The 26,629-nt window shown below is 42.4% G+C and overlaps 1 protein-coding gene across 1 annotated transcript in view; it reads right to left on the reverse strand.

Annotated features, from left to right (window-relative positions):
- BMP3 (bone morphogenetic protein 3) overlaps positions 1-25,564 on the reverse strand; it is a 31,137-nt gene extending 5,573 nt beyond the window's left edge. The window contains exons 1-2 of the mRNA XM_043906379.1: positions 24,515-25,564; positions 6,090-7,003 (exon numbers count right to left, since the gene is read on the reverse strand). Of these exons, the coding sequence (XP_043762314.1) occupies positions 6,090-7,003; positions 24,515-24,836 (1,236 nt within the window). The 5' untranslated portion in view covers positions 24,837-25,564. The remainder of the gene's footprint in view (positions 1-6,089; positions 7,004-24,514) is intronic.
- Positions 25,565-26,629: the final 1,065 nt, after the last annotated feature.

A 26,629-nucleotide genomic window follows, 5' to 3' on the forward strand; every position in this document is an offset into this window, starting at 1 on the left:
ATCAATGCCACACTTTTCAACATCAGTTCTCCCCGATGTCTCTTTTAAGCAGATGAAATCCATTAGAAAGAATTTAGAAACAGGTCTTTGGTAACTTGCCAGAGATCACATGTCAATTCAGGAGTAGGATTTAAGCCAAAACGCTGGCTTTTTAATGTCAAGATTTTGAGTCACGTTTCAGAGGCACCTCAGCCCCCAGTGAACTGGTATTCTAACTTTATACACCTAAAACTCCCAGTATGGGAAACTGAAACATATTGAAAGGTTAAGCGTACACATAAGCCAAAGGAGAAGCAAATAAGTAGAAAGTTGGCACATTGTTAAAAAAATAATAGGATTTGGGGGGGGGGGCAGGAAAAGGGCAAATCCGATTTGTCTCATCTCATCTTTCAATTTTAGTGAAAAAAATTATCTAGGCATTAAACTTCAACATGATTGCTCACAGGCACAAATTACCTTAAAGTTAGTATTGATGATGGCCAGCTCCTTTATCTACTCTTTTTTTCCTGGAGACTTTAAGTGTATGTTAAAAAGAGTAGTTAACCTACAATTAATTAACTTTGCAAAGAAAGGTATTTTCTCTCCTTAAGGATAAGAAGTCTCTATTGTTCTATTCTGCATTTCCTGTGTCCTGTGGCATCAACACTATGCATGTAATTGACAAACTGCAATTGTACTATGGCCACTGTACCAATGGCCACTGTTTGCTATTTCATCGGTATCAGGCGATTTCTTAAGAAAACTTTTGCAGCCATCCATTTTTCTCCATTGATTTATTTTTAAATTCAGTCATCCAAACAGCATATGATAACACCCAAAGGATTTTTTAAAAGCCATAGATTTTTCTGACAATAGTTTGTTACTGTTCATGTTTTACTGACTCCTATACAATTTAATTTTCATATATTTAAGTAGACGAGGACTAGATCCATAAATCCTGCTGTGCACTGCTTGTCCTCGGTGCTTAGAGCAGAGCAGGCTCTCTAGGCACTGAATAAATACTTGCCAAATGGATGAAATACTTATAAATAATAACATACCCTCCATTGCACCTATTTCTGTGGAAATATTTCCCATCAACAAAAATAAAAGGTTCTGAGCTAATGACCCAGCACAGATATGGAAAATATTCATGGGTGTTCCCTAGGAAAATTCCTGTCCTTTTTAAAAGCTCTAACTCACAAATGAGTGGTTTCTGGTGGGCTCACAGGAATCCAGCAAGCCCTTGATTGTCGGCGGTGTGTTCTATCAGGAACCTCTCAGTTTTCTAGGGAGTTGTCCCCTTTCTTTCTCACTGTGAAATCCAGCTGCCATGACCAGGAATAATTAAGCCACGCACAAAAGATCCACATGATCATTTGCTAGTGTGGAACATTTGCCAGTCTATCATTTTCATTTGTTTTTGCATTCCGATTACGTTTCTCGGCTCTCTCTTCACAGCAGCTTAAGAAACCTAGTGATGACAAATGCAAACCTGTGTTATTATTTTTTTTTTCCCGGTGCATGCTCAGTTGCTCAGTCCTGTCCGACTCTTTGCAACCCCATGGACTGTAGTCCAGCAGGCTCCTCTGTCCATGTGATTTTCCAGGCAAAAATACTGGAGTGGGTTGCCATTTCCTCCTCCAGGGGATCCTCCTGACCTGAGGGATTGAACCTACGACTCCTGTCTCTTGCATTAGCAGGCAGATTCTTTAGCCCTCTTCCTCCCCAGTCTCACTTTTTAATGTGGGTGAAACAGGACATTGGTATCTATTTAGGTCTTTTTTTTTCTTTTTGCTTAGGTAACTCAATACATCAAGATTTAAGGTTTTTAGAGTTCATCTTCATGATCGGAAATTGGAATTGGAAACCGAAGGACATTATTTGAGGCTGCATCATTTTGAACTTATTCCACGTGAATTTCTTGGTTAGAGAGTCTGCTTGGTTCAAAGTGTTTAGCTTCTTTGCTCCATAATTCTTTGTCTTTGCTATTCACAACCTTTGCACCACTCCATGCAAAAATACCTTCACTCCTCCAATCCTTGATTGGTTCCCTTGGACCTCTTTTCAGCAACAATGGCTCAATCATTTTCATTTGAAATTTCTGTTTTCCATCTCTGCTTTGGTGGTGAGGGGAGGCCAAGGCCTAAGACTTGGCTACAGCTATATGGGTATTTTTCATCTCATGGCAGAGTGCCAGGGGTCTCTCCCTGGGGGAACAGATTGGCTGTAAGGGCTAGAAATCAGAAAAATCCAAGCTGCTGTGTCTGTGAATGAAATCTGCCGTGCTCAGGCCCTCACCTGCCAAGCTGCGGGTGATGTCCTCGAGTTGAATTCGATTACAAGTGCATTAGCAGGGGAGAGAATGTCATCAGCTCTGAGCTTTCATTCCTGACTCAGGCCATGGGGCTTTGCTCCATGCTCTCCCAGTCCAACCCACATGGGTGTGATAGCCCAGAAACTATCTAATTGGAATCAGGGAAAGGGCAAAGCCTGGAATTTGGGAAAGGCAGAACACAGCTGTTCTGAATTACAGACAGGTTGTCAACTTTTGCAGATGAAGAGCCCAGCTCTAGAGAGCAGGCTCTCACTGGGGAGGCCAGAAGGAAGGAGGGCCAGCCGAGGAGTCTGGCCTGGGAGAACTTTTCTCTGGGGCAGAATGTATATCTACAATCTGAAAGGTCTTTGGCGCCTCACTTATTCCACATGCATTTGTACTGATCTTGTCAGAGGCCTTATTTTCCTCTGTGGTTCAAAAACTATATTTTTGTTTAAATAGTTGACTCTGGTTACCATGCTGGACACTGGGCTGATAACAGCAACAGTGATTAATTACCCCTGATGTCACAGCTTCAGACCGCTTCAAGCTTCCCATCATTTTGGTGACTGTACCCCTTGAAAGACAGAAAGCCTGGAAGGCTTACAGGGGATCAGTAGAAAGCGGCAAAAGTTAAGCAGGTCCACACAAGGTGATGAAAGACTGCGATGTCCATGTCACAGCCAGACTTCCACTCGAAACTTGGCAAAAGGAAATCTCCAACTCGCAGAGAAGACTCCACCCTATCCCTATTACATGACATCTCCCTGTAGTTCGGATGCCATTCCAAGGTTTGACAAATACTATCATGGGCTTCCCTAGTGGCTCAGATGGTAAAGAATCTGCCTGCAATGCGGGAGACCTGGGTTTGATCCCTGGGTTGGGAAGATGCCCTGGAGGAGGGCACGGCAACTCCAGTGTTCTTGCCTGGCGAATCACATGGACAGAGCAGCCTGGTGGGCTACAGTCCATGGGGTCACATGAAGAGTCAGACAGGACCGAGCGATTAAGCACAACATCATGTTGTTCAGTTGCTATAATGGATGCTCTCTTGATTCTATTACCCACCAAAGAGCTTATGAACTATCGGGCTGAAGGGAGAATCCTATTTAAAGCCTTGTGACATTTAAAAAGGGATAAGAAACATTTACAAAACTTATCCTTGTCTTACACCTTTTACTCTTTTTTAAAATTTTATTTCATTTTACTTATTTGATCACGCTGCACAGCAAGTGGGATCTTAGTTCCCTGAGGAGGAACTGAACCCATGCATTGGAAGCACAGAGTCTTAACCACTGGATCACCAGGGAAGTCCCACAATTTTTATTCTTTTGATCCCTACTCCTGTGTTTTTTTTTCCAGTTCCCTACATTGGATTTTTTATTCTCCTCCGTCTCAGCCACTGCCATTAATAATGGCAAAAATTCATTGAGTGTCTACTTAGCACAAGGTACTCTACAATCTCATTTTCCCATCATTTTTATAATGCAGAAACTGTGATATTTTTATTTACCCTAGTACCTGTTTCAAAGATGAGAAAACTAACATATAGAAAGTTAGAGGAACTTCCCCACCTCAAAGGCACAGTGGGTAGGAAGTGGAGCCAAGTTTTAAGCCAAAAGGATTTGTCGACTTAAAGGACGGTTTGGAAACCAACAGTATCAGTAACATCTAGAGGCTTGTTAAATACTCCGAATCTTGGGCTCTGCCCCGGAAACCGCTGGATCAGAACCTATAGATGAACAAGATCCCCAGGCAATTTGCAGGCACCTTAAGGTTCAGAAACCCAGCTATGATCAAGCAGGTACCCTTTAGTCATCCTGTTACAGTAACATACTTCTCTCCTTAAATTTATCTCTTCTATTCTTAACTTTGGAGAAGACGATGACAACCCACTCCAGTATTCTTGCCTAGAAAATCCCATGGACAGAGGAGCCTGGTGGGCTGCTGTCCATAGGGTCGCACAGAGTCGGACACAACTGAAGCGACTTAGCAGCAGCAGCAGCAGCATTCTTAACTTATCCCTCATATGTTTTTTAATTGTTATTCCTTAGATCACTGAGGACTACGATGAAGATCTATGGGAGCAACAGCAAGGTTTTTGAACAGGAAAAACAAGCAGAACCATAACAGATGGGAGAGGCAAATTGGGGCAATTATGGAGACCAACCCAGGTCAGCTAACTGACTGAATATCTCCACGTGATCATGGCTTTCTGGGTCCTAAGACCTGGAGTCAAGAGGAAAGAAGAAAACTTCCTCAGGCAACCTAGAAAAAAAATCACAGTTTAGGAGAGAGAGAGGACTTATTTGGAAGACTCAGAGACCTACTTAAAATCAGTCATCCCAGGTTTAGAGATAGTTTTAATCCATTTCTGCCTCTCCGTGCCACAAAGCGAGCCACACTGTAGAATAAAGATTCATTACTGCCTGTTATATTTGGCATCTTTGTTGTGTATTTTAAATGCTATCCCAGTTTGACCAAGTTTCTATTGATCAATAAAATGTCCTTTATAATCTTTAGACAAGATAAGGCTGTTTATATCATTGTAAATGTCTACGATCCCTACTTTGTATTTGGGTTGACAAAACCTGGAATCCACAAGGTCTAGAAAATGTAGCAAGCTTATCCTTCTGAGACATCCTAAAAGGAAAATGGGATTTCAATCAAGTTCTTGGCCCTGAGGCTGATCTGGCATTGCTTAGTCGACCTTCTGCTATATGTGTGTGTTACCTTTAGCATTCCAGTGATCACAGGCCTGTAACATGAACATGCCCCTTTTAAGACCTATAAACAGAAGTTGGTAACTTTTTGAGAAAAAGGGTTTTTCTCCATTAACATACAATAGCAGAAGTTGATCCATGTCAAGTTTTGCAAAAAACAGAAACAAAACAAAACAAAAACACTCCTATTTATCCTCTGAATTCTATTGCCAGGATCACCTTTCACTGTATAACAGAGACTCAAACTGTTATGGGCTAAGAAGGGAAGTGCAGCGATAAGCTTAGCTGAAGGCCAGGGGGGCACCAATATGTTTTATTAATTCTAAATTCAAAGAGTACAGTCACTTGGACTTGCAGTACAAGACGGAGGTGGGGTTGGGGAGGCTTCTGAGAATATATTTGTCAGGATACTGAGTACTGATAAGTTAAAGATTCAGTCCCTATCAATTTTAGAAGAGACATGGATTAGCTCTAAGCAGTTAAAATGAGTCTTAGAAGTCGACAGAGTCATTGTGCCTTATTCTGACTCCAACTTTGATATTTATCAGGGAAGCAAATGAAATAAGCATCTGGTGGATTTCATGAGACAAGTTTTCCTAGCCCAACCCTGATCCTAACCCCCATGACGACAATTCATCTCACAAGAGACTATCAAAATGTTCTGTATCAGGGCATCAATCCAATTAGTCCTTCCTTTTGCTCTCATGACATTCACTCATTTCCTAAATACCCCCTCAAAGGTCAGCCTCCTACCACTGGGGGCTTCCTTGTTGTGGACAGGCATAAATTCACATGTGATCATGTAGCTGAATATGCACTGTGTTTGGAAGCAGTGCAAAAAACATGTTTTACGCATACATTGTTTTCTCATATCCTTCTTCATACCAATATTGACTTCATATTACTTTAACAACCAGTAAAGAACAACCAAACATAACCATGTTACCTATTACACTTTAGAATGCAATAAATAAAGGTCCAGATGGATTTTGTAAATGAAAACATACATTCAATTTGGGTCTTTCCACACTATGGAAATGGGAAGGACAGGACACAAAAACAATGGCTACCTTTGGCATGGGGAACTGGCACGCTCCAGAGCAGTAATAGGCATCGAAGGACTTGGGGGAGATAATCCATTCGCTCCAGCCAATATCTGCGAAGTCCACTTTAAGGTATCGTCTGGCACAATTCCGGGGTTCAATCCATTGCTTTCTTCTTGCCTTCTTCAGGGTCTGTTCATCAAACTGGAGCGTCTGGCTCTTCTGTTGAGGTCCCTTCCTCTGTTTCTTTTTGTTCTTACTCTTGTCAGGGGGCTGAGTCTGAAGAGTCTTGTAAGGCTTCCTCTCCTCCCACACCCCATCCTCCTTGTACTGATATTCTGCCCCAGGAAGCTCATTGTTCTGCAGAGGCAGAAGGACCCCCGCAGAGCGCTTCCTCCTCCTCCGTTCAATAGAAAGGGCAGCCCTGCTGTGGCCGTCCAGTTTGGGCACAGCTCCAGTGGGGAAATTCCGGTGTCCTTGTAAGCTTGACACCACACTCTCCGGCTCAGAAATGGCAGCATCATTGGCATACACCAAGATATAAGGCTCAGGACTGGGTATCATCTTCTTTGGCAGCTGGTGTCCTTTGGTAGTAATGTTAAATCCTATGAGAAACTCGTCGTTTTCCTTGGCTTTCCTCAAAAGTTGGGTGATGTCTTTCGACAGCCAGGACACAAAGTCTCGATGAGGTTTCCCTCCATCTACCGAAAGATGACCCAGGAGTTGACTTTGGTTTCCACTGGATTTGAGGATCCATGCAGAGAGGTCGATATGAATGTGTTTCCTCTGGGCATGATGTGAGCATTCTTGGGACACAGGACAACTCAGGCTGATATTTATCAGCTCTCTGATATAGAAATACAGTGTGGCAGATAAAATGTTTTCTGACTTAGTTAGAGAAGTCAGGTTAAAAATATGTAGTTCCTTGTTTTCAAGGGTTCCTAGGAAGAAGAAAAAAAAAAAGGAAGTAAACAGGAGTTAAACAGGACTCTCTACTTCACATCATATACAAAGATTAACTCAAAATGAATGAATGACCTAAATATAAGCACTAAAATCATAAAATTCTTAGAAGAAAACATAGGAGTAAAATCTTCATGGCTTTGGATTTGACAGTGGGTTCTTACATATGACACTCAAAGTGCAAGTAAAAAAATAAGAGAAATAAAAAAGAGATAAATTGATAAAATAGATAAACTGGATAAAATTCATCAAAATCTCAATAATTATGTGCATCAAAAGATGTTATCAAGAAAGTTTGTACAACCCGCAGAATGGAAAACATATTTTCAAATCATATATAGTATATAATAAAACCTAGGATATAGGCTGGGCTTTCCTGATAGGTCAGCTGATAAAGAATCTGCCTGCAATGCAGGAGGACCCAGTTCAATTCCTGGGTTGGGAAGATCCCCTGGAGAAGGAATAGGCTACCCACTCCAGTATTCTTGGGCTTCCCTGGTGGCTCAGATGGTAAAGAATCTGCCTGTAATGAAGGAGATCTGAGTTCAGTCCCTGGGTTGGGAAGATCCCCTGGAGGAGGGCATGCAACCCACTCCTGTATTTTTGGCTGGAGGATCCTTATGGACAGAGATGCCCAGCAGGCTACAGTCCATGGGGCCGCAGAGTTGGACATGACTGAGTGACTAAGCACAGCATAGCACAGGATCCAGAATATAAAAATAACTCTTACAACTCAACAACAAATAGACAAACCAATAAAAAAATGATCAAAGGATTCAAACAGACATTTCTCCAAAGAAGACATACAAACAGCCAACAAGCAGAGGAAAAGATGCTCAATATCATTAGTCATCAGAAAAATGTAAATCAAAACCTCCATGAGGTACCATTTGACACACGTTTGACATTTATAATAATAAACAACAAAATAGCAAGTGTTAGGATGTGGGGAAATTGGAACACTTTTACATTGCTGGTTGGAATGTAAAATGGTTCAGCTGTTGTGGGGAACAGTTTGACAATTCCTCAAAAAGTTCAATATAGAAATGGCACATGACCCCACAATACTCCAGGTATAAACCCCAAAGAATTGAAAACAGGTATTCAAATAAGTACATGTACACACATGTTTATAACAGCACTACTCTCCACAATAGCCAAAAGGCAGAAACAACTCAATGCCCATCAATGGATTAATGGATAAATAAATGTGATATTATCTGCAAGGAGATCCAACCAGTCCATCCTAAAGGAAATCAGTCCTGAATGTTCATTGGAAGGACTGATGTTGAAGCTGAAACTCCAATACCTTGGCCACCTAATGTGAAGAGCTGACTCACTTGAAAAGCCCCTGATGCTGGGAAAGATTGAAGGCAGGAAGAGAAGGGGATGACAGAGGATGAGATGGTTGGATGGCATCACCGACTCAATGGGCATGAATTTGAGTAAATTCTGGGAGTTGGTGACGGACAGGGAGGCCTGGTGTGCTACAGTCCATGAGGTTGCAAAGAGTTGGACACGACTGAGCAACTGAGCTGAACTGAATTGTGATATAGTCATATAATGGAATACTATTCAGCCATAAAGAGGAATAAGGGGTTGATACATGATACAGTGTGGATGAACCTTGAAAATATGAATCTTGTGCTAAATGAAAGAAGTCAGACATAAAGATCTCATGTTGTATGATTCCATTTATGAGAAATATCCCCAAAAGGTAAATCCACTGAGACATAATGCAGACTGGTGTTTGCCAGGGCCTGAGGGGATGGAGTAATGTGGAGAAAGTGCTTAATGGGTAGGGGGTTTTTCTTTGGGATAATAGAAATATTTTAGAACTAGATAAACTTGGTGATTGCCTAACATTGTGAAACTACCAAATGTTCCTGAGCTGTTTACTTAATAATAGCTATTTTTAAATTATGTAATTTCCACTTCAGCTAAACAAAAGATAACAGGAGTAGTTTTACAAACTGGATAAAGATGAAAGCAAGGATCAGCCATATTTACTAATATTCTCTTTCCTTTACTGAAATGCAAATCATAAACTTAGTGGTATGAGAGCCGAGAGCTCTGACCTTTCTTAACGAGACTACCAAAAACTATTCCTATAAATTTGGTACAGAGTCATAATTGTGTCTTATCTGAAGCAGTGTCTAGCCTCCTGGTTACAAGCATCGATGGAAGTAAATTCACATTGATTCACATTCTGGCTCAGCCACTTATTAACCATGTAACTGGGAAAGTTAGTGTTCTCAGTCATAAAATGGAGTAATAGTCCTGTCATCAGAATTAAGGGCTTCCCAGGTGGCACGAGTGGTAAAGAACCTGCTTGCCAAAGCAGGAGACACAAGAGACGTAGGTTCAATCCCTGGGTTGGGAAGATACCCTGGAAGAGGGCATGGCAACTCACTCCAATATGTTTGCCTGGAGAATTCCTTGGACAGAGAAGTCTGGTGGGCTACAGTCCATAAGGTTGCAAGAGAGTCACATAGGACTGAATCGACTTGCCACGAACTCAACCAGAATTAAGTGAGATGTGTGTAAATCAATTCACAAAGGGTCCAGTAAGTGTTTCTTAAGTATAAATTATTATTACTATAAGTGCTGATATTAACCATAAATTGGGGATTATACTTTCTATCTGCCTTACAAAATTAAGGGTGCAGGATGAGGGTGGGTAAGCAAGACCATATAGCTCTATCTTCAGATAATGTATCTGAAAAAAACTGAGTCATGCATTGAAAGTGTCGTGAAGATAATGATGTTTGTGGAGCTTGTCTAAAGTTTATGGGATTAGGGGCTTCCCTGGTGGTCCAGTGGTTAAGAATCCACCTTGCAATGCAGGGGAGGTAGGTTCGATCCCTTGTCAGGGAACTAAGATCCCACATGCCATGGAGCAACTAAGCCTGCACTCTGTTAACTACTGAGCAGCCTGTGCTCTGGAGCCCTAGCGCCACAAGGAAAGATCCTACATGATACAATGAAGATCCTTCGAGCTCAACTAAGACCTGATACAGCCAAATACATACATAAATTTTAATAAAATGAAAAAACAAAGCTTATGACATCACATGAATTTAAGAGGGGAATTGCTTCTCTAGAGCTCGATGAAATTATTGAAACTAGGCAACTGTATGTTCAACTTTTCAAATGCAGAAATGAGGAGTAACAGAATGGGTGACTCATTAGCAGGGACAGAAGCTGGTTCCTGCTCTTGAGATCATCTCATGAGCTAATGGTAAGGCTGAAGTTACACTCAAGAATCCCTAGTCCCGAAATGGGGCATCAGAGCTTGAACCCTCTTCCACACACTTGTTTCATATGTAGATTTGTTCCGGAAACATACATGAAATTGTGAAATTGTCATTAATCAGAAACATATTTCAGTAAGAACAAAACATTTTAGCAAGATCGGAAACTTAAAATGAGTTCATTGAGTCCCCAAGTACAGGGGAAGTGCATTTGGGACACACATCTCACTCCTTTCTAACACAGTGTGAAGGAAAAAGGGAGAAACTTCCATTTGTGAAGGTTTGTATAATCCATGACACCAGGATACTATTTTATAGACTTTTAGAAAGCCATGGCATCAGCCTTGTTCAGACTCTAGCTCTGATTCATACTAGTTACCAGAGCATATGTTTTTACCCAAATGGAAGTTAAAATGGAAGGAAAAGAAGTCACTCTCTTCTAAGCATATGGCAATCGGATGGTTGCCAAAGGAACACACTGGAGTGAGGAAATGAACTCTGAGGTATGTGGGTGGTGGTGTCTCACTGGGGAAATGCAGTCCTGCCTCTTTCCCCTACTTTTGGCTTCAGAATATTTCCTTTTTACAAACACTTTGTGTCCTGCTGTTAACCAGTCTCCACCTTGGGTCTAACCTTTGATATCATCTCATGAGTGTCTCATAATCTACCAGGTACCTCTTCCGATGGCTTTAATTTTAATTCATTGCCTTCCTTTGAAGTCAAAGCCCTATGGCCCAGGCTCAGTTCTATCACGGTGGCTCAGTAGGTAAAGAATCCACCTGCCAAGGTGGGTGACAAGGGTTTGATCCCTGGGTTGGGAAGATCCCCTGGAGAAAAATGGCAACCCACTCTAGTATTCTGGCCTGGAAAACCCCATGGACAGAGGAACCTGGTGGGCTATAGTTCATGGGGTCACAAGAGCCTGACATGACTTTAGTGATTAATCCACCACCAGCACCACCATTGCCCAAGAGCTGTTCTCAGGCAAATTATCTAAACTCTTCAAGTCTTCGTTTACTTACCCGTAAAATGAGCCCAACAGTATCAGCAGAGTTGCTCTGAGAATTAATTCAGAGTGTAGGTAATGTATACAACACATAGGACAAAATTCAATGAATGTTAGCTAACTAGAATAGCAATGTCCAAGTAGGCACTTAAGTTTGAATTCAGATGTGCTATAAGGATAAAACACACACTTAGTTTTGAGGCCTTAGCACAAAAATGAGTATAAAATACCAAATGAATATTTTATATTGATTATGTGTTGAAAGCATACCATTTGGAAACACTGGGCTAAATATTGTGATTTTTGTGATTTAAACCAAGAAATATATATTTGGTCTTTGTCTCTGTTTCAGGGCCAGAATTCCTAAAACCTTTGGAATTGTCTAAGTGATGAAAGCCATAAAGTGTCCTTTCTATGTTAATGGGGTGATTTTGGAGGCCAAATAATCTGGGCTTCCCAGGTAACTCAGTGGTAAAGAATCTGCCTGCCAATGCAGGTGACAGGGATTCCATCCCTGGGTTGGGAAGATCCCCTGGAGAAGGAAATGGCCCCGCTTTGTTTTCTTGTCTGGGAAGTCTTATGAACAGAGGCCTGGTGGGCTGCAGTCCATGGGGTCTCAAAGAGCTGGATGCAACTGAGCACCCACAAAGAATGGGAGCTGGTTGCCCGGAAACTTAACCCTGTGATTAGGGGTTTGTCATTTTCAGTATCACCCCTAACCCCAGATGTCTGGGTGGGGAGAGGAGCTGGAAATTAAATTAGTCACCTATGGCCAATGATTTAATCAGCCATGACTACATAATGAGGCCTCCATACAAATTAAAAAAAAAACAAAAAACAAGGTTTGGAAGCTTCTGGGTTGGTGAACATGTGGAGACTGGGGAAAGTGATGCTCGTGGAATCTCCAAGCCTTTCCCCTACCTTGCCCTGAGCATCTTTTACCTGGCTGTTCCCAAGTTGTATCCTATACTAAAGTGGGAATCTAGTGAGTAACTGCATTTCCTGAGTTATGTGAACCACTCAAGCAAATTACTCAAACCCAAGGAGGAGGCTGTGGGAATTTCCAATGTGTAGCCCTAAGCACAGGTAAGTCATAAGCCCAGGAAACAGTCTGGGTCTGGGACTGGCGTCTGAAGTGGAGGACAGTTTTGGAGGACTGAGCCCTTTATCTATGGAATGTGGATGCTCTCTTTAGGTAGATAGTGTCAGAATTTGGTTGAATTCTCAGACACCCTGTTGGTGTTTGAGTATTCCTTGCTGGTGTGGGTGCAGAACATTTAAAATGTAATATAGTATTGAAATTAATCTCACCCTTTGCATTTCATATTTTTAATGAGGCTACTAAAAATTTTAAATTGCATACATGGCTCACATTTGTGGTTCAAAGTAACTTTCTCCTGGACAGTGGAATGACCATCATTTTTGTGGTCATGTGGTCCAAAAGGAAAGAAAAAAGGCATTTTTTTTTTCCAAACGCAGGGAAGAATTAGGAATTTGCTAAACATAAACATGCAAACCAAAATGTAAGTTGGGCAAGAGATTATTTTCTTGGAAAGCAACACACCTTCCTTTATTAAGGACATATTTCTGTGCTTAGTCGCTCAGTCTTGTCCCATTCTTTGCGACCCCATGGACTGCAGCCTGGCAGGCTCCTCTGTCCATGGGAATTTCCAGGCAAGAGCACTGGAGTGGGTTGCCATTTTCTTCTCCAGGGATCTCCCTGACCCAGAGATCAAACCGTCTCTCTGGCGTTGGCAGGTGGATTCTTTACCACGAAGGCACGCTGCTGCTCCTGCTAAGTCGCTTCAGTCGTGTCCGACTCTGTGCGACCCCATAGACGGCAGCCCACCAGACTCCACCGTCCCTGGGATTCTCCAGGCAAGAACACTGGAGTGGGTTGCTATTTTCCTTCTCCAATGCATGAATGTGAAAAGTGAAAGTGAAGTCACTCAGTCGTGTCTGACTCTTAGTGACCTCATGGACTGCAGCCTACTAGGCTCCTCCGTCCATGGGATTTTCCAGGCAAGAGTACTGGAGTGGGGTGACGTTGCCTTCTCCAGCTAAGGCACGGGGAAGCCCAAATCAACTATACTTCAGTGAAACAGAAAAAAAGAATGAGGGTAAAAGGGGTTGTTGGGGAGGCGATAAGAGGAGCACACTGTAGTCGTCAGTGGTTCGGGATATCTGGAAGCTTTTGCATAAGCAATATTTCCAATGTTTTAAATGGAGACTTATTAAAAAAAATCCCAAATTAACCTGGTTATTCGAAGTCCTTACAGACATCTCAACTGCCTAAATTCGGAAAAGGAATAGACAGGGACTTCCCTGGTGGTTCAATGGTTAAGAATTTGCCTTCCTTTAAAACAAAATAAAAAGAAGACTCTGCCTTTCAATGCAGGGGATGTGGGTTCGATCCCTGGTAGAGGGACTTTAGCACATGCTAAAGGGCAACTAAAGCTTCACACTGCTAGAGACCTCCTGTTTAATTACAGAAAGTCCGTGAGCCATAACGAAGACTCAGAACAGCCAGAAAAAAATTTTAAAATAATTAAAAAAATAATTTTTTTAATAATAAAATTTTTTTTTAAAAGAAAAGGAATGGCCAATTGACATTTAGCTCTTAACAACATTATATGACCCCCGGCATTCAAAGCCTTTGCCATTCCCACCCAGGTGAAGGAATACATTACCTCTGCCTGCCCTAGATTTCTCTCCTCCCCACCTTTTTTAAAACAATAAGTCTCCACCATTTCACAAACCATTCCTTGATTTCTTTAACCCATACTTTATTTTTGTCTTCCCTGAATTTAAAGCATTTCATTTTCATACAAGTCAATGCTCTCTTCCCCAAAATGAGTCAACAAATACTTCCCTGCAGGTTGAAATACATGCTAATAATATCTGTTCCATTACTCTCATGCCTTTTTTGATTTTATATTAATTTAGCTGTTCAAAAAAGTATCTTTTCCTATACTTAAGAGCAGGAGTTTTTCAAAAGCCTTCTCTCTCTTCACGGTGCAAAGCACAGGTTTGTCTGTGAAAAAGATATCTATGTTGGCATATCAATGAATGGAAAATGCTTTCCTGTTCACTTTTTCCATTCTTCTGAAATATTCTGATATTCACCTATTTGGAATCAATGAATCTGAAAATGGAGGCATACTTTCTGATTAATAAGAGCAAAATATAATAATAATATTATTAAAACCAATGGCAAGTGTTATCAGTTTACAGAACAATGGTTTATGTATTTTCAGGATGCCCTTTGTAGTCTTCAGGTACTAGGGAACATTAACTGTGTGCCACACAGTTCAATCATATCTACAATTGCATGCTTATTCTGGGTGCTCTAACTTTAACTAGTTTATTAAAATAAAAGAAAGTAGCTAGGAAAGTAACCTAGATGTTGGTCTTAAAGTTATTTCTTACACATTTGAGTTACAGAATATCTGCTCTGGAGGAAAGAAAAAAAAAACCCAAAACATTAACCAGTGACTTAAGAATTGTTTACAAATACTCGAGGGGCCATAGAGAGATCAGGGTTTTTCTTGTCAGTGTCAAAGATGAGAATTAGGTCTAAAGGTGATAGCTGAATGGAGGCAGAAATCCAGATCAAGGTAAATCATGACTGTCTAAGAGTGTAGCCTGATGGTGAGACCCTTCTATGGGGCCAGGAAGACAGGAGAGAGACGACCATAATTCAAGACTTACTGAAGGATCTCTTTATAGTAGGGAAGGTGTGAAAGGTGAATTAGATAACCTCTCAGATCTCCTGCAAGGAACTACAATAGGCTTTAATTTCAGCTCCTTCCAAGGTAATGTTTTTAGATGTCAAAATCTAACTACCAATAGGTGGTGCTGTTTTCTTACTGTTTGCTAAGCACTTGCATAAGCTTGGCTTTTCCTTGCTGAACATACTTTTCCCATGATCTGCTTAGGATGTGCCACTGGCATTATAATAGTCTGAATTTTCTAGAGTCATCATACCTGTGAATTGGAAAGGGGCTTAGAAGTCAGGTGAGTTTTGGAACAGCCATACTTTTTTTTTTTGTGCACCTGTTAGGACTTACCACTTCTCCCTGAAATGCCTTCATCCAGCCTAGTTCTCCGTAATGATCCAGATTCCATTTTTAAGGCAAAACAGAGGCAAGCTTTTTACAACCCACTCCTTTCATTTAGACCCTGTCCTATTACTATTTTCATCATACTGTTATTCCTTCCTAAGACCCTAAGTTCCTTAAAGACAAAGCTCTGTAGTAATTACATGAGGCTCTTCAGCCCCAAGCATGGGGCTTAACTCTTAAGTAGTGCTCAGTAAATACTTCTTATATGAATAAACAGTTTTAGCCCAACCTATTCATTGTAGAGGGCCTCCCCCGATGCTCAGCTGTAAAGAATCTGCCTGCAGTGCAGGAGATGCAGGAGACTCGGGTTCAATCCATGGATTGAGGATCTCCTGGAGGAGGGCGTAGCAACTCACTCCAGCATTCTTGCCTGGAGAATCTCATGGACAGAGGAGACTGGCCAGCTATAATCCATAGGGTCGCAGAGTCAGACACAACTGAAGCGACTTAGCATGCATGCATACACGTTCATTGTAGAAATGTGAAAATGAAGGGCCATAAAAGTCAGCCAGCCAGTGAGCATTGATTTTGGAAAGAAACCCAGGTCTTCTATTACCTATATAAAAATTTTATTGGGGGGGGGTCTGGTTATCAGATAAAGGCAGAACATCTATTTGTTTTCATCTTAAAAGAAAGCACCTGCTCCTCAAGAAACCCAGGACTCTGCAAAGAAACCAAGACCTGGGACCAGCCATACTATTGTGACAGTTCAGTTCCTCTCAGGGAGGAGTCGAGGAGGTGCCGGGGAGTGGGGAGTGGGAGGTCACCTTCGTGCTGGCCCACACAGAACGTTTTCAAAGGGAAATAGAACGTACAATGGAAAGCTTTCTATGTAAAGTCTGATTTTAAAACAAATAGACTAAATGAAATCTTGATGATTAGTTAAATCCCCAGGAAGCAGCAAAAACATTTTAGTCATACAGAAAATATGTAACTAAGAACAACTCTTTTTTTTTCCATCCTTTTCTCCAAACAAAGCACAGCTGCTAGGGGTGCCTAGGACAGGGCCATATATGCTCATAGTCACGGGCTGACTACTCTCTGCTGATTATGGCGCCAAGGCTACAGTTCCTCTATGCCACCTTCAGTTTCCCGGCATCAAGAGATGGAGAGATTCTAAATAGAACACGGTCAGAATGTTGTTTTTCTTGCAGAGTTCCAGGCAAATGACTGAGTTTTATGGGATCTCAAAACAACCATCCTCTATGTCCAAAGTAAAACATGGCCAAAGATGATATAATGTATGTTTTTCTAGAATAGCAAAATGTTCACTAATCAAGTTTATCTACTTTCAGCCTCCACCCAAGGGCATTCCTAGACTGTGAGCTCTCAGAGGGTAGACCCATGTCCAGATAAATCTTTGAACTCCTAGCACTTTGCGCGGTTTGGAGCAATGATATCCTGAAAAATAGTTTAAAATATTTAACAATGAATGAGCCACTGTGCAAACTTACCAGATTCTTGAGTGTTTCCTACTTCACACCAAAGTAAAAAAAAATTTAAGCTGCCAAAGCAAAAGGCCTTCTGGGGGATAAGTATCCTATGGAGTTTTCCCTTCATCAGGAGAAAAACATTACTAGAACAGTGTGTAAAGTAGAATGGCTTAGTCCCACATCTTCATGGTAAAATGTCTTAGAGGAAACTTAAACTGAAATTTATTTCAGTTATCTTTAAAGCATCTGTTGCCTGGCTGATAGCTTTTCTACTATCTTCTCTTACCTAGTCCCCTGAACACCTAATTCAGCTCAACTGAAATATTTCCCGAGTGCCTACTGTGTGGCCACCTATGCCAGGCCCTCAAAATACAAGCTTGAAATGAAATATGCTATTTGCCCTCCAGAAACTTGACCCCTGCCCCATCACCCATTTTCTAGCAAACTTATTAGGCCCCAGATTCTGCAGCTGGGAAAGAAGGGTTACACAGCTTTATTAACTTACTTTTGAACTCCTCCCCAGGGTAAAGCTGTCATAAAAACATTAATATACCATCCAAAGTGAAAGAAACTTACCCTTATATAAATTAATAAACCATTTGTCCAGGGAAAGACCCACTAAAACGGCCAGACGAGACCAGAACTAGAAGCCTAATCAATCCTGAATTTCAGACGCCGGTTATAAGATACTCAAAACTCCAGGGATGTTGAGTTTAGAGGAGTGTCTCAGACATGCGTCAGAATCACCTTACTGGCTTGTGAAAATCAAGGTTTCTGTGCCCACCCTCAGAGTGTGATTCAGATGGTTTGGGTGGGCTGGAGCATTTCTAACAAGTTTCCTGGGTGATGGTGATGCTGCTAACTCAGGGACCGTACTTTGAGAAAAACTAACTTCAAGAAATCACTATAAAAAGGTGCAACTCTGCTCCATGCAGTCACCAAGGTCAGAACAGAAACAGTAATTTCTTGAATGGAAATTTGGCATAGATTGTATTACAAGAGGACTACGACCTCTTCATGCTTACATTGCTATCCAGATATATCCTTTGTGCCACAAACAACTGCATGGTATTTACTGTGTTAGGTATGTTTGAGATTTTGTGGGGAGCGAGAGAAAGACAGTATCTCAAAGTATTAAGACTATCTCATTTACATGGGACTTCCAAATGCATTTTCGCGTTCAGTTTTTTCAACTACATTTCACCATCTTTCTGTGAGACTAGCACAGAAGGTATGACTTAACCCATTTGATACATGATGAAATTAGGCCTGGAAATATTAGATGACTTTATTAATTAGCAATGCAGCCAAGATTACCATTTAGATCTCTTAATGCTCTTAATCCTAGATTCTCTAGGAATCTCTTCTCTTCTTGAAAACCATTTATCTTAACCATACCTAAGTGCAGCAATTATACTCCATTCAGTCTTTAGATTAATTCCATGCATTAAATTAAAATTTTCTTGGCCAAAAAAGCAAATAAGATCATGTTGGGCCTCAGTAGTTTTAACTTTAAATCAGAGGACTGGGCAGAGAATCTCTCATTACTAAAGCTATTGGATACAATTATTTTATAAAAGGAACATTTAATATTTACTCACTATAATATTTAAAGTCATATTTAATATTTACTCCCTCAGTAAAGTAAGAACATACTGAAGTCAGAAATATAGTAGGATCAGTTTGACCAAACACTTTATTCATAATGCCCAAGCAAAACCAAGGCATTGCATTACTGTGGTTCTACTGCCAAGAAACAATAGATCGTAAAGAAAGGTAGATCACTGAAGGATTCAATAAAACACCATGGTCAATTGGCTTTACGACTTACATGTGGATGTTTTAGACAAATAAAGAGACATCCATGCCTTTAATAATATCATCCCTGAAAATGTGTGTTACCAAGAGTGCTTTAGGTACCAATATTGTAGGACACAACCACTACTAACATATTACTAGACTAGTGGCTTTATGGATTTCTAAGTATATTCCATAGGTGAGGGCTCTTCGGTCACAATGCCATGGTTTACTATGGTCCAAAGTAGATATTACCTTGGTAAATTTGTGTCACTTGATTAATACTATGTCACTGTTTCCATTACACTGTTTCCATTACTCTATTTTCATGGGTTAGAAACATAATCATAAAAATTCACTCTGAATTTAAACTTGGCATAGGAAAGTTCAAATAGAAACTATTTACGAAGCCAAACTTCTTTCCATCATACCACTGAAATAAAGTTATCAAGATACTAACTACTGTGCTGTGCTAAATCGCTTCAACCGTGCCCGAGACTTTGTGTGACCCCATGGACTATAGCCTGACATGCTCCTGTGGCCATGGGATTCTCCAGACAAGAGACCCATTGGAGTGGGTTGCCAAGCCTTTCTTCAGGGGATCTTCCAGATCCTAGGATTGAGCCTGCAGCTCTCATGTCTCCTGTTTGGCAGGTGGTTCTTTACCACTAGCGCCATCTAGAAAGTCTAGGATATACAAATTTAATGGATTTAATACAAATTTAATGGGAAAACCATCAAAATTTTAGGAGAAAAGTTTTGATGTTGGGGCAGAAAAATCCTGACTAGCATATACAAAATTGCTCAATAATTTTCATTAGGCTTTTTGATAGGTATGAGTTTTGTTATATCTAATAAATATAACAAGCAATTGGATTATATAAGGGCTTTGACAGATATCTATAACCAAGGGATTGATGATAATAAAACATTAACAAAGTGATGAGTATGATCTCTAGTGAATTTTTCCACAAATAAAGGCTTTCTTTTACAAGAATAATACCAGATTGATGTAAAATAATAAATACTAATCCTATAGAAGAAAATAATGAAGGAGGATTAATAAAAACAGACAAAATAAAATTTAATGACAGAGGCTCTAAAATTACATTCAGAGAAATTTAAAATATGAAATCAGGAAGATGGTCCAGTTGGCCCTTGGTATTCTCAGAAACTGGTTGCAGGACCCCCTGCAGATACCAAAATCCATAGATGTTTAAGTCCCTAAAATTAAATGGCATTGCATCTGCATATAATCTACATACATGCTCCTGTATACTTTAAATAATCTCTAGAATATTTATTATTCAGCAAAATCAAGTTCTGCTTTTGGGAAATTTCTGAAATTTTCCCCTGTGAATATTTTTAATCTGTAGCTGGATCCCTGGTACCCAGCGATATGGAGGGCTAACTGTACAATGCCAACTGGATTCAAGTCCAAAAACTAATAGTGTAAGGAAATATCCTGAGTAAACAAATGAGAAATGAGATGGTGTTCAGTCATAATATTCACTTGAATTTTGCGTATCTTCTTTCTTGAGAAATTAGGAAGAATCTGAACCAATGTTTCCCCAGATAGATGTCTCAGAACCACAATTCTCTAAAGTGCTCTCATGAGGAGAAAGTGATCCACTCTTAAGAGGGTTCATGAGCATTTAAAGGCCCTGAAAGGTCCCAAAGTAAACTGATAACTCTTCCCAAACTTACTTGATACTGGAATGCAATTTTATGTAACATCTTTTAACTTTTAAATACCCTCTTTTACAAAATCTTCTCCTAGAAAATCAGATAAGATGATTAGAAACTTTGAGATGAGCTCAGTATGTTTGAAAACTTGTCTGGCAAATATATCATGATGTCCATTTCTTCTTCCATTTAAATAAAGGGTTGGGCTTGCTTTCTTTATAGCCTCTTCCAAACATGAAATTGTGTAATTCCAAAACGTTTAAGATCAGGTCTGACATTCACGTCTTTAGCTAACTTTTAGAAAAACCTGAACTGGGTCAATCAAATGCTTATAAACTTCCACCGCTTAGATAAAATGTCTGTAACCCTTTTAATATATTCTCAATTATGTATATAGTTTTAATGTAAAAATATTCCCTGAGTGAATTATCTACTTAGGGGACTTTTTCCATTGACCCTCATGTTCTCCTGGTCTCTCTGAGTGTGTCTAACCATACTAAAGAGATAAATTTAAATTATTTTTAATGTAACATTCTTTTTCTTTTCCATTAGCATAGATAATCTAGAATTCATGGCATTATGGATTTTTAAATGTCAGAGATTGTAAAGCTGTCTTGATTGTTACAGTAAAAACTTCATTAAGGGCTATCATGTATTCAAAGTGGAGTGTAATTCAAAGCAGCTGCACTTCCAGTTCTCCCTCTCCAGATGTATTATTGTCCTCTGAATAAAAACATCAGATACTCTAAGTATTCTTTAATTTCTAGGTGCCAGAAATTTCTAGGTAACTCTGTTTTAATAATGTTGTAATAGCCCCTTGCCATCAAACCCACCAAAAATGATGCTTCCCCCTCAGCCCATGCATTTTACAAAACTGGCTCCTATTAGAATGATTGTTAAGCCCTTCACTACATCCTTTCTAAAGCCTTATATTTTAGCCTTGCACTTCAGAAACATGTCACATTATAATTCTTCATTTTAAAAGATTTTTGGTTACAGTAGGAAAGACTCTCCTCTTTCTCATTGAAGGAAAATATTCATTTCGGGGTCTGACTTTTCTCAACTTTCTTTTCTTTCTGTCTATAAAGTCTGTGTCATTTTTCTTTAAAGGTGACATAAATCCACTGAAATGCAATCTTTTGTAGTTATATGTCATAAATTAAAATAATGATAGTTTCCTAATAAGAACATCTGTGCGTTAATCGCTTTCCCTAAAGAGGTTAAATTTATGATTAAGAAAAATAAGATTAAGTGACTATGGAAATGATGAGAAACTAATGAACACAAAGTATGTATCTTCAAGGATCAGGCCAGGAGAAAACCTCATGCAAAATATTCTTCTTTCACTACATAGAAGCCAAGGACAACTTAAACTAGGATGAAAATAAAAGCTGATTTCATGTCCCTCTTGTCTTCCTTCGAGATGGTGTGTTTTTCTAAAGCCGAACTTCTCTGTCATCAATAATTTTGCAAATTACCTTTTACAAAGGGAAAGATAAAACCTATCTTTATATAAACACTTACACACCACAAAAAGATGTATGAGTGCTCCAAACTTACGGTTTTGGCACACCAACTGCATAGCACTGAGGGAGGAGAAAAGGGTTAGCAGAAAGTGTATTTAGGATCAATGCCACCCACCATCAAGTAATGGTTTAAGTAGAAGGTAATCAGAGGGAGACCACAGCAGCTAAATTTCAACCAAAGATATTCTAGGTTTAGAACAATAAATAATTTTAATCAGGTATGTTCCAAGGAGCAAAGAGGGCTCGAAGGCTATAGCTCAGCCTGAATAAGCACGAGGAAAGTCTGCCGAATCAGCAGCCACTCCATAGACAACAGCACACACCTGACCTTCCATTAAAATCTGTAACATCGTTGGTCCAGAGAAGCCCATATGTTTGTGAAACCTCAACACTGTGGACTGGAAAACATATCTGATTTATTAAAGCAGACAGCATCTTTCACCTACATCAGAACACGTGTCACAAGATGAAGGGTGTTAGGGAAATGCTGATATGGATAAAGAAGAGAGACACACGAAAGCCTTAGCCCCTTCCTGGAGTTCTGCCTTATTAAAGCCAGAACTGCTTTTAATAAGGTCTTTTTAGTGTGTTAGTAACTAAACACTCTTGGAAGGAGTCCAACACGAGCCACCTCTCCAGGAGTCTCCAGTGTAGTAACAGGACACTTCAGCTTCCACAAAAACTGGTGTCTACATTTGATGAATAAGTCATTAAGACAGTCTCTAGGATGCTAAAGGAATTACTTTTCTTATCAGGGAGCACAGCCTTGTATACATCCTTTAAGCTGCAATTCATCATTTCAAGGGAACTTCTGGCCTCCGTATCAGAGTTTATCATTTGATGGTCTAAGACTACAGAGAGGCTGATAAGGGACACTCTGAAATTATAATGCATAGAGTGAGCTGAAGCCAAAGAGTAAACGGGGCCTGAGATATTCAAATCCTTATCCATCTCTCACTCATGGTTCCCTCAGTCTAAAACAAACATACAAAACACTACACAATAGGTGTGAATGAAACAAACTCACATGCCACCTCCAAACCTTGTGATTCATACTAAAAATCTGTGATTCCAAAAATACTATTCATCTCTTGGGTGCCTTGGGGACTCCCTAGGAATATTACTAAGAAAATGCATATAGAGGTGAGAATGATTAGATTATCTTCACCATTGCCACCTGCCTTGCCCGCCCAACTTCTCTGGTTTCTTCCACACTGTTTTTTCATGGAGCTCTGCCCCTGGAGTTGCACTAAACAGGCCAGTCACTGGTGTGGTCAGCTGTCAGGACAGCCTTCTCAAGTGCTTCTCAAGTCTGCTCACACGACCAAGAGCAGGTTTCTCTTTCCTTAGCAGAGGCCACCTCCTTACAGATCATGCTCGTGGTTTTCAGAAGAAAGCGAAATCTGATTCAGCTCAGGCTCCAGCTAAAGACTTCTGCATTAGAAAGCATAATTCACATTTATTGTAAATGTCATCAAGCCTAGGTGCTCTAGAGTGTATTTACAGTGTCAGCCTAGGGCTTTCTCCCTAATGGATGCTTTCCTGGTGTTCCACTTTTCCAGGAGTCCTACATATCAAAGCTTTGGGAGATGTCTTTCTAGTGATTCTGACAGAATTGATAGAGCATGAGGCATGGCCTCCTAACTTGAAGATTCTTGGCTATTTTTCAACGGTTCACTGAGGACAGGCTTTGCAGTTACATTTCCCTTAATCGTAAATGCAGTGAACAAAAAAGCCGGGTGCATCCTCAAAGCACATAAACCGAGTTAGCGTCCAGGAGACTTTCCCTCAAGCTGTTAGCACAGGGGAGGCAGGCTGTTAGCATAAGTTATTCGCTTCACCACAGGGGCCAGGAGAAACCTTGTTAAGCCATGAATTTCAGTCCACAGTGATCTGTGTGTTGAAAAATGGGATGAGCAAATTTTCATCGGCAGATTCTAAGAGGTGTTTACATCCACCGGCTGCTCCCCTCCGTCCCAGCTCCTCCCAGGGTGGGTGGTACATCCTTGTTTGCCCAGATGGGTTTTAAATAATCGAAACACTCGAGCACCTGGTTTAGTCTGCGCTGTTTGCCACCAAGGGACTATCAAGTAGAAAGTGTCAAATATAAACACAGAGGACGCCAGTTAAGAGGAGGTGGAAGGTCTGGAGAAGCGACTGTCTAAAGGGCTAAGGGGAAGGCGTCTAGTTCAAGTGTGATTTTTCTCTCTGGTGCCCTGGGGTTGGCAGAAAATAACATCTGCCTCTAGGCCAACAAGGCTATAGCCCTGTCCAAGGGAAGTTCCGCTGACCGACTTAAGAAACATCGGCATAGGTTGCCCCAGGCGAGCTCCAGACACCCAGGGCAAGAGGACCCGGCTGGATAGGGTGGGGGGCAGCCCCTTTCCCGGTTTCCTGCATTTCCTTCTTCCAGCCGAGCTGGTTCAGGTCTCGGCGCCCTTCTCTCCCACTTCTCCCTCTCCGTTCGGACTCTAGATTGGGCTGATTCTTAGGTCACGGGTAGAATGCGGGATGGGACGGCACCGGGGGGCTGCGGGGAGCGTGAGCCGCAGGGCGAGGGAGGGTCTCTAGGTGACGCGGGGGGCAGACGAGGAAGCCGTGGGGGGGTGTCCCGGGAGATCCCCGGGACAAGATCGATGAAAGGGGGCGCCCCGGGCACTCACCTGCGGCTCCGGCTCGAAAGCTGCGGACCGTGTTGCCCTCGCGCAGCAGCTGGGGGCGCAAAGGCGACGAGCCCCGCTCCGAGGCCCCCGGCGTCCGCGCCGCCTCCGCTCGGCCGCCGCTGTACCTGTCGTAGAGCCTCAGCATGTGCTCCGACAGCTGGTCGAGGGGCTGCAGCGGGGATTCGGGGCCGCCACCTGCCGCGCGGTCGCCCGGCACAGCCACGCGGAGCTCCGGGAAGGGCTGCCTGAGTCTCTGTCCCTGCGCCAGGCTCACACACAAGCAGCCCAGCCACAGACGGAGCAGCCCGCGCGCCCCGGCCATCGCGAGGTCCGCTCCGCTGCTGCGTCCTGGGAGGAGGCGGGGAGGTCCCTCCGAGGCGCGGACCGGGTGCCTCCGAGGTCCCTCCAGCGGCGGAGCCGAGGGTGGAAACTCCCAACTAGCTGGGGCGAGGGCGCCCGGAGCCCGGACGCTGCCCGAGCAGGACCACGATGGGCCCCACTCTTGGCGCCGGCCGATCGCGGGCCGGCAGGTGGGCTCTTCCCCGGCGGCCGCGCGGACCTCACCCGCGCAGGGCGCTGCCGGCGCCGGCTCCCCTCGGACTCCCAGCCAGAGCTGAAGTCGCGGCGTGTGTAGCTGGCGTGTTTTCTGATGTCTGTACCCTCCCTCCCCGCTTTATTCTCGGGAACACCCGGCCGAAGCGGGCGCGCGGGGCACCGGGACTTAGCGCTGCGTCGGGCGCGCAGCCGGAGCGGGGTGAGCCGAGCGCGGACCGGAGGGCGCTCGCTCGCCTTTTGCAAGGATTGGAGCAGCCGCGGTGCGGCCGGTCCGAGTTTTGAGTGTTTGCGTGTGTGTGTGTGTGTGTACGTGTGCGCGTGTGCGTGTATGTGTGTGTGTGTGTGGTGTGCAACAGAAGGAGGGGGGAAGAGGGGGAAAGAGAGAGAGGGAGAGAGAGACCGACTCGGTTCCCTGGCTGATCTGTACCGTCCGCAGCCAACCTCGCTCTCTCCCTCGCCCTGGAAGGCAGCAGGGACAGGGCTCTACCCCGGAGAGAAGGGAAGGGGGAAGTAACCAGTTAGCCAGCAGGGGGAGGGAGGGAAGAGGAAGGAGAGGTGGGGGTGGTAGAGGGGAGGAAGGGGGGGAAGGAGAAGGTCCAGGAAGAAAGAAAGGGTAGGAGGCACGGGGTATTATTATGATTATTATTTAATCTCTTCAGGAACATTGGCTATGTCCCTGCCAGCAAGAAGGGAGAGGAAAAGTAAACTTTTTCCTGGATTCTTTCTCCTTTGATTCCAATCAAAATCAAGACGTGAACAGTGAACACCAACCTCGTTCCTTTCCTGGGCCTCTGGGGGTCAGGTGGCAGACCACGAACCTGCCCCTGTGCCGGGTTGCCAGCTCCCCCAGTCTCCCCGAGAGCTTACCCGTCAAAGCTCCTTCTCTTCTGCATGTTCCCTTTGCGTCTCCTCCACTCTCCACCCAGTCCCCCGGTTCCCAGGAAGTAACTATGCGCCAAGTCGACTCAATCCCGTCTTAAAACAAATAAGCAAGCACCCTGCAAACACCCACCCACCCCCACAGTCCCCCTCAAGAGGATTCTCTGCAGGGTGGTGGGTGGTGGTGAAACAAGGATTTCTGGGAGAGGCTGAAATCCAGAGCGGACTTTCACAGTTGCTAATCACACCTTAGGTACTCACTGTTATTTTGATATCAAGTGTGCTATCTTGAAACAACTTTCACAATAAAGCCCATTTTACAGATGAGGAAACTGAAGCAAAGACTCTCCTAGATGGCAGAGCTGAGCTCCCAACTCAGGGAATCTGAGTCCTGAGCTCACACACCCATAATCATCACTCTATCAGTAATGAAGCTAGCATTTAAAGTGAAGCTTCAGTGTGACAATTCATGTAAATATTCTTAGCAGAGGCTTCCCAGGTGGTGCTAGTGGAAAAGAATCTGGCTGCCAATGCAGGAGACATAAACGACTTGGGTCTGATCCCTGGAATCTGGAAGATCCTCTGGAAGAGGGGACCGCAACCCACTCCAGTATTCTTGTCTGGAGAATACCATGGAGAATCCCATGGAGCCTGGCAGGTTACAGTCCGTGGGCTTGCAGA

This window comes from Cervus elaphus, chromosome 6, assembly GCF_910594005.1.
Source record: "Cervus elaphus chromosome 6, mCerEla1.1, whole genome shotgun sequence".
Classification (NCBI taxonomy): Eukaryota; Metazoa; Chordata; class Mammalia; order Artiodactyla; family Cervidae; genus Cervus; species Cervus elaphus.